This window comes from Leopardus geoffroyi, chromosome X (genome assembly GCF_018350155.1).
Source record: "Leopardus geoffroyi isolate Oge1 chromosome X, O.geoffroyi_Oge1_pat1.0, whole genome shotgun sequence".
NCBI lineage: Eukaryota > Metazoa > Chordata > Mammalia > Carnivora > Felidae > Leopardus > Leopardus geoffroyi.
Window position 1 is genome coordinate 84,026,648 of NC_059343.1, and position 8,736 is coordinate 84,035,383.

Consider the following 8,736-nt stretch of genomic DNA (forward strand, 5'->3'; position numbering starts at 1 on the left):
ATAATGTTTAACCAGGTATATGGACATCCTGTGGCTTAGTCATGACACATAAAATTAACCATCACCACCCTCCCTCCTTCCTTGTGTTTACTCAGATGAGTTGAGTTTGAAGGATGGGGATACAAAGACAACTCTTTATCTGGCTACCTAGTTAGTAAGACTGCTATCCCTATATGATTAATCATCACTGAGGTTCAAGGTTTTTTTCTTAAGTTTGTTTATTTTGAGAGAGAGAGAGAGAGAGAGAGAGAGAGAGTACACAGGTGCACAAGCAGTGAGGGATGGGTAGAGAGAGGGAGAGAGACAGAATCCCAAACAGGCTCTGCACTGTCAGCACAATGAACTGGGGCTTGAACTCACTAACTGTGAGATCATGACCTGAGCTGAAATCAAGAGTCTGACAATTAAGTGACCGAGTCACCCCGGTGCCCCTCAAGTTTAATTTCTATAGAGCCTTATGATGAGGACTCACACCCAAGCAGCTTCCTTAGGTTTTGTTGGCACCTTGGAAGACTGGGACACACCTTGCATGTGACTCCTAGCTGATGACCCTGGAAAGGCATTACTGTGATTCATAGGTCTCTTTGCCCTACTCTGTAACAGTTTATGGTAAGCCTTTATCTAAATAATTCCCCTCCCTAGTTCCAATCCCAGAGCCTGTAGGCATGATAGGATTTATTTCTCATGCCTCTCCAGAATTGAGAAGTTAGGTAGGGGGTCAATCCTAGCTCTTTTTCTACCTGGCAATACCACCACATCATCTTTCCAAAATGTTATTTCCAGTATCCTTGTAGCTTGTAGGTAGCTCAAAATCCCAGTGGTAAAGCAGAGGAATGAGAAATAAACCTTACCATCTTGTAGATATCCCTAAACTTTATGTGCAATTCTTTTGGGATTCCATTCCCTTACCATCTACCATAATCACAGGAGATAAGGAGAGGGGATAGGTTCTTTCTACAAACATTGCACTTCTCAAAATGTGAACCCAGTCTCCTCTTTCCCAGCACAATACTACCTTTCTATTATTTCAGGGTAAGAGCGATAAAACTAGTTCATTCTCCCTCTGTCCTTGAGGGCACATGAGTCTCTAACTAAGACTCTTGTGTCCTTCTAACTCAGCCTTGGGAAATTTTAAATTTTGTTCTCAGCAGGCTGTTAGCTATCTCCAAATTCTAAGACAATTCCAAGGACAAGAAAAGATCTCAATCAACACCTCCAACATGTTAGTAAAGATAACATCATTTCCAGGACATTTTTCACCTATCTTTAAAACATCAGTTCATTATGGGGCGCTGGGTGGCTCAGTCGGTTAAGGGTTAAGCGTCTGACTCTTGATTTTGGCTCAGGTCATGATCTCATGGTTTAGGAGTTCGAGCCCTGCATCAGGCTCTGCACTGCCACTGCTTGGGATTCTCTCTCTCTCCCTCCCTTCGTATCCCTCCCCACCAAAATAAATAAATAAACTTAAAAAAAAGCATTGTTTAAAAAAAATCACTTCATTATAACCAATCTCCCATGTAGCTTAATATCTGATCTGGAAAAATACATAAATGTATATTTTCATCTAAGAAAATTTGGTAGTTTCAAACAAAAGGCATTCAAGATGGATCAAAAAGACAACAGCACAGCATTTAGTCACTGAGATAAATAAAAATCCTCTTTTTAAACTTTATTGTCAATAGTTATTTCAAGGAATTCATTCTAGGTAATTCCTAATTTTCATAAAAGCTTTTTTGTATTGCTCTAAATACAGTCCCCTGAATGAAAAACAACTACTTAGCCTCAGTAGTGGATGCATTCAGTCAGCAAATATTCACTAATCACCTACTTTGTACAAGGAACCCTATAAGCCATTGCGTATGCAAAGTAGAATAAAGCAAGACATGTTTTGGGCCCTCGTGGATTTTAAAAACAAGTGGATTTAGCTAAGGAAAGAATTATGCTCTGCCTACTCTTCAAATCTTGTTAGAAACTATCTAATAATGGTAAAAAAAAAAAAGCCAAGTTTTATTGAAGATTTATTAGGCTCTGTGTAAGTACTTGATTTACTTCCAACAATCCCTGTTTCACAGAGGAAGCACAGAGACCTTAATAAGTAATTGATCAAAAGTCACACTTCAAGTAAGTAGCAGATATGATTTACCACACAGCTCATGTTTTCAATCAGCATCAATTCAGCCAATGTCGTTAATAGACCTATCTGTATGAAGAGTTATGAACTGTTAAACAGAATCCAGGAATCACTATCATTCCTTTAAAAGACATTTTTGGGTGTGATTATGTAATTTAAGCTTTTGGAACTTGTTAAAAAGAAAACCACAAGCCACAAATGGCATCACTTAGATTAAGGCCCCAAGTCAGTAAACCAAGAATTAATACTTAACCTAACTGCAGTTTTGACTCCCTAGGAATGTAACCTTTAACCAGTCTGTCAGGAATTTTCTGGTGAGTACCAATAAGGTAATCCATCACATGGACCCTCTTCATCCTCCCAAAGTAAAATCAGGTAATCCACGTACTAAGATCCTTTTGTCTCCAAATGAAGGTGGCTTCAAGTAAAATAATCCTCTTTTCTGTTTAGGACTTCCCCATCCTGCCCTCAAAAACCTTTCTTTTCCTGTAGCCTATTGGAGCCCCGCTCTGTTTGCTAGCTGAGATGCTTCTTAATTATTTAATAAAACCAATTAAATCTTCAAATGTACTTGGTTGAATTTTGTTTTTCAACAAGCTATATATAAAAATATCTCCAAAAGTACATATGTGTAATTGTATATATCTCTAAAACCTCAAACTATGTATGCACTAGGCATATACTCTTCCTTTATTCAATATCCCAACTAGCTTAGCAGGCTAGGAGATTACATAGGAGTTTGGAACCAAAACCAGAGGCAGTAAGCACTTGTCTGACCTGTCTTGCCTCAATGCACATAACTTTTGGTTCCTTTATCACAACTAACACCTGCTAAATATTTTTTATAATAAATGCAGCTTTCCTAAAGATATCTGCTTTCTAACTGTGATAAAATTTATTTAGTTACTTCAAGGTAGAGAAAGGAACATTTACACTCAAGGTGAGTTTCAGTCTAAAGTTTAGTTGCTTCACATACCCTCTGTTTATTTCTAATATTTTTTGAAACACTTACATCAAAAGGCAGATGGCTTTGGAAGTAGTTTCTGCATATTGTATACTACTGATTATTCTAAGGAGATATTTGTAGGGATGGTTTGGAAAGTTTGTAAAGAAAAGAAAGGAGTTAAAAGGCTTCTTTTCTCCAAAGACTATGGTATCAAAAACGTCACAAATTTACATTAAATGACCAATATCTGACAACTGGACTTCTCCCTAAATATTTACAGATCGTTTTGAAAATACCAACTGATGCCACTTTTTTCAAAGTAAAAATTTGAAACGAGGTAGTATGTCTCAAAGCGGATGTTAATGTTGTATGGAACGCAGATAAAATATTTTGTGTGATACAGGTGAATATAATGAATGGGGCTTTTTCATTCTGCACGATGAAGCATTCTTTTTTCCAAAACTGAAATCTTACAATTTTTAATTTTTTGTGGTATGCTGACTTTTTACAAATGGAAATAAAGAGAAATTCTCCCGACGAATTCACTCTTTGCCTCTCTTTCTGACAAGTCCCTTGCTCCCTCCCCACCCCAGCCCACTTTCTAAATTTCCTGGAAAGGTGTGAATTCAGGGGGCGCGATGGCCCCCAGTGGAGTTGCAACTGCTGAGATGCAGGTGGGGGAAGTGGGGGCGTGGTCAGTGAGGGGAAGGGAACAGGCCAAAAGGGCATAAACCCTGGCCAAGTCGGGAGTGGGAAGGGCGAGAGTGTTGCAGACCCGCCAGGGTAACCTGAGAATGGTTGACTCCAACCGCTGGAAGATGAGGCACTAGTGGGTCTTCAGATTGGAGAGGACCAAGCTGAGCGACAGGAAGGTGCGCGCTGGGGCTCTGCGCAGAAGCAGAAGGAGCGGATTGCGTGTGCGTGTGCACTCGGCGAGGGGTGGGGGCGGGCACTCCCGCCGCACTAGCCGCCGGAGTTGGGGGGGGGGGGGTAGCTCCTAGGTGACGCGGGGCCCTCACGTGACCTGGAGCTGCAGAGCGACGCAGACTTCGGTGCAGTCGTCACTCCCACCTGGGTACCAGCTCCCCGCTGCCCTGCGCCGGACTGGCTGGCACTGGGCCCAAGGAAAGCGGAGCAGGTGAGGGCTCCAGGGCCCGCGCGCTAACGCCAGGGCGACAACAGCAGGCCTACCCCTCAGGGAGGCGTAAAGGATCACCGCAGCGGGTCCCGGCCAGGTTTCTCCACACCCAGCATTCTTGGGAACATCAGTAGTGGCCCCCTGGGGTGGGGGTGCTGGAGCGGCCGGGAGGGCAGCCAAGCCACTAAGAGTGATGGGAAATCACCTCCGAGTTCGTACAGGAAAATGGTGAACCTCTGAGGCGGGCTGGGGGAGGCTAGGGGTTGGGGCTGGAGATGCGGATGGGGGGTGGCCAGGCGGTCCGGGACCCTGAAGGGACCAGGTGGTGGCTGGTCGCGCCAAATGCTTCGCCACAGTCCAGGATCCCTCCACCCCGGCCCTCTGCAGGTCTGAGGGTCTAGGTGTCAAGTGTCGCGGCGGCGCACGCACGGCGAGAATCGGGTGAAAGAGGAGACTGCAAGGATAGGCCCAGGTCGGTGCGGGGGGACAGCGTGGGGGGCGGGTGCAGAGCCCAGTTTGAGATCCCCTCCCAATTCCCCCATCCCTGTCCCCTGTCCTCCATTTCGGTGCCTGCGGAGCTCGGGGAAAGAATCCTGGGAAAGGAAAAATGGTGGGCTTTAGGGGAGGGAGGGAGAAAGGAGAGAGCTGGAGGGAGAGGCTCGAATTGGAGGCCCCCTAGAGGACGTCTGAAGCTCCTAAGGTGGGGGAAATTAACAAAAACAAAACCAAAACAAAACAAAAAACACCTTTGCTATCAGAGCTCTGAATCCTGCTGGTCAGTACACCAAGCATTCAGTCTCTCTCCTTGCCTTTGTTTTACTTGTGTTCAAAGAAAAACAACCAGGAAAAAAATCTCATGGCAAATATCCACCAGGAAAACCAAGAAATGGAGCAGCCCATGCAGAATGGAGAGGAAGACCGCCCTTTGGGAGGGGGCGAAGGCCACCAACCTGCAGGAAATAATAGACGGGGACAGGCTCGCCGACTTGCTCCTAATTTTCGATGGGCCATACCCAATAGGCAGGTCAATGATGGGATGGGTGGAGATGGAGATGATATGGAAATGTTCATGGAGGAGATGAGAGAAATCAGGAGAAAACTTAGGGAGCTGCAGTTGAGGAATTGTCTGCGTATCCTGATGGGGGAGCTCTCTAATCACCATGACCATCATGATGAATTTTGCCTTATGCCTTGACTCCTGCCATTTTCCATGAGATTAATACTGTGATTCACACTGTTTTCTTCTTGCATTTTCCTGATAACACCTTTACTGATCCGTTTGCTGTGAACCTTACGTAATGTGTCAGGTGGGTTCTGTGTTACCAGATTCCAATTGGAAATTGCCTTGGCACCCAGTCTAAGTTTCTGTCAACAGTAGAGTCACGCATTTGCATGGAAAAGTATAAAGTAATAAAGCAATTAAAAAGCAATCTATACATTCATTATTGTCTCATTTAAAAGCATATGTATATATTATATGACCCCCCCATACAAAAAAACAGAAATCAGATGTCCCATGGTGTTAATTGGGTCACATTTCTCTGTAGTTGGGTAATATGTGACTTTTTTCCTTTTATTACCTGGAGTTTTAGAAGTGAAAACAGTTTTTCAATGAGTCTGAATGTAGTACAGGTATGTAATACTGGTTCAACAAACCTTAAAGTAAACTCTTAAGTATTTTCCGGTTTTACCTGGAAGTATAAAGCCTCTCTTTATTACAGATGTATTCCTTTAAAGAGTCAGTTTTCTCTTCTGTGGAATGGGGAATAATGCTTGGCTTACAGGGCTTTTGAGTGGAATAGATGAGGTGTGAAACTTGGGCTGCTCCTATGGAACTCGATCTGGTACTTGGGAAGGACTAAAGGGAGTGTTCACCTATGCTCACAAGTCCAGAGGGCAAAAATAGGTGGCTTCCACCTTGTCATTCCTCTGATATTTGCAATACTGCTCCCTTGATCACTGCCATTCCTGTTGGGTATACTTTCCTTCCTGCTGGGTCCTGATTCTGTTTCTGTTGCTGATGTGTGTCCTCAAGGTAACAGAATCCCACTGATTTCTCTCCAGTCCCCAGTGTGCTGCTAATCCCTGCCCTCTTGACTCCTATAAAAGTCTGAAGAATGTCTTTCTCCCCACTTTAAAGTTATATTTATCCAAGTGAGTACGATTCAATGGTTCATGGTCTTTTGTTGGTTCTTAACAAAATAGCCCTTTTTGGTATTATTTTCATGATCTTCTTCCAAGGACTCAGACATGAATAAACTAGGGCCTACCTCAGGAGACATATCTAGATGTCTCACCACAGTGTGTCCAGAATTGCACTGCTTCAAACCTCCAAAACAGATCAAAAGCTTTGTTTTGCCTGTGTTTCTACCCTTCGTAGGGATTTTCTCAAAAGAGAGCCTGGGAAGGCCAACTCAACCAGTTGAACAGACTTACCCGGAAAACCTCTAAATCACATTAGGGGGACACATTTTAAACCTAAAACACACTTCCGTTTATATCCCTTCCACCCTGGAAAAATGAAATTGCTTTGTAAATTCTTAAAAACTATATTAAATATTTGGCATAATTTTTACGTGAGTGTATGCCCTTCTTGTGACTAATTTTGTCTTTATCATCTTGGAGCTTAGTTTCTAGTGTAGTGCCTGACATAGTAGATATTCAATTAGTAATCATTTTCATTGGTTAATTAACTATAATGGAGTTACGAACCCAGCTTAATATTGTTCCTGTCCTTAATTAAATGTCCTAAGGCAAGTCACTGTTTATTTGGAAAGTATTTTAATTTCCAAAGGAACATGGCGAGTCTCTAACCCAAAATCTAATTTTTTTTTTAGACCTGGAATGTATCAGTGCTTATGTAAACACAGATCCCTTATTTGCATCATAATTACCTAGGGAAAATGTTAAAAATGATGACACTTGTATACTCTTCCCACTTTTAACCCCCTTCCCCTTATCTTCTCTTGAATCACCTGATCAGGAACTACTGTTGTGACAGTTCCTGAGGTGATTCTGATGCATCTGAGTTATGACAACATAGGCATAATGGTAATTACACCATTTTACAGTATCATCTCAATTACCTTGCTTATTTGATAATACAATAAATATGCCTTTCCAAAATATAGTATTTCTAAAATTAGATTGCATTAAAGCATCAATATATATTTATAAACCAATACTGCTTTTTATCTTTCCAAATATCTTATAAAGCTAATGCATTATCATGAATCTATTATTAATAATTATGTAATAATTATTAAATAAGTTAGGCATTATCATTTCTATGCAAGCCTGTACCCTTTTACACCAATGATTTTGTTTTAATCACCCTGGATTTCAGTTTCTAGTACAGTACCTGGTACAGTAAATATTCAATAACATAATCATTTATGCTTTTGTTAATTATTAATATTAAATTTCTTAACAACTGTAATTTACCTAAAATAATATGTAGCAACAATTAGTGGGTCTTTGTGGGTGATTTACTTATTTATTTATTTATTTATTTATCTTTTTACCATTTATTTATTATTGAGAGACAGAGACAGAGCATGAGCATGGGAGGGGCGAAGAGAGGAGGAGACACAGAATCTGAAGCAGGCTCCAGGCTCTGAGCTGTTAGCACAGAGCTGGACGTGGGCTGAACTCACAAACCGGTAGATCCTGACCTGAGCCAAAGTTGGATGCCTAACCAACTGAGCCACCCAGGTGCCCTTGTGGGTGGTTTATTCCTTTACACCCTCACATTTTAAAAGTTTCTGTGTGGAACATTTAAAAGTGTAATACTTCCATAATTATTTTTGTAATACAAGGTTATTACACATATTTGGGTTATGCAGAAAATATAAGGAAGAATATAAACAAAACCATAAGTTAATTGTCCAAAGAAAATACTTGTATTTTTTTTTTTTTTTTTACTATTATATTTAGTCATGATAAAGCCAGGCTCAGCTTCTTAGGAGGAATACTTCCTTTTTCAAAACCCTCCAATGAAACACATTTAGTTTGTTATGTTTATTTTTTTAATCTTCTCTCATCAAAACTAATTGGATCACATTTGAACAACTTTCAATTAGCTTCTGTTTTTTAAAACTGTGAAAATAAGTCTTCATGTTTTCTTTTTTTATTTTTTTTTTATTTTTTTTTTAAATTTTTTCTTTCAACGTTTATTCATTTTTGGGACAGAGAGAGACAGAGCATGAACGGGGGAGGGGCAGAGAGAGAGGGAGACACAGAATCGGAAACAGGATCCAGGCTCTGAGCCATCAGCCCAGAGCCTGACGCTGGGCTCGAACTCCCGGACCGCGAGATCGTGACCTGGCTGAAGTCGGACGCCTAACCGACTGCGCCACCCAGGCGCCCCAGTCTTCATGTTTTCTAAGGTCAATTCTCAGTTGGCAGATTGGGACCATTAAGTGAATACATTTAATAAAACTGAACAGAATTATTTGTTTATGAAACTTAAAAGTCTCATAAGTAGAAAAAGGACTAGATTGCATGAATGAAATGGACAAA

General features: G+C 41.3%; 1 protein-coding gene across 2 annotated transcripts; it reads left to right on the plus strand.

Moving 5' to 3' along the window:
- Positions 1-4,073: 4,073 nt before the first annotated feature.
- BEX3 (brain expressed X-linked 3) lies at positions 4,074-5,645 on the plus strand. Of its 2 annotated transcripts, none has more exons than XM_045471466.1 (3): positions 4,074-4,215; positions 4,603-4,687; positions 5,090-5,645. In XM_045471466.1, the coding sequence occupies exon 3, from the start codon at positions 5,102-5,104 to the stop codon at positions 5,408-5,410; it is 309 nt and encodes a 102-aa protein (XP_045327422.1). In that variant the 5' UTR covers positions 4,074-4,215; positions 4,603-4,687; positions 5,090-5,101; the 3' UTR covers positions 5,411-5,645. The 2 variants fall into 2 exon arrangements, with proteins under 2 accessions (XP_045327422.1, XP_045327421.1); XM_045471465.1 differs by having other exon boundaries at positions 4,075-4,215; positions 5,048-5,645.
- The last annotated feature ends 3,091 nt before the right edge of the window (positions 5,646-8,736 follow it).

Bases quoted from the DNA above. Each gene is read 5' to 3' on its own strand.
- BEX3 (XM_045471465.1), top strand. From the start codon at position 5,072: ATGGCAAATATCCACCAGGAAAACCAAGAAATGGAGCAGCCCATGCAG.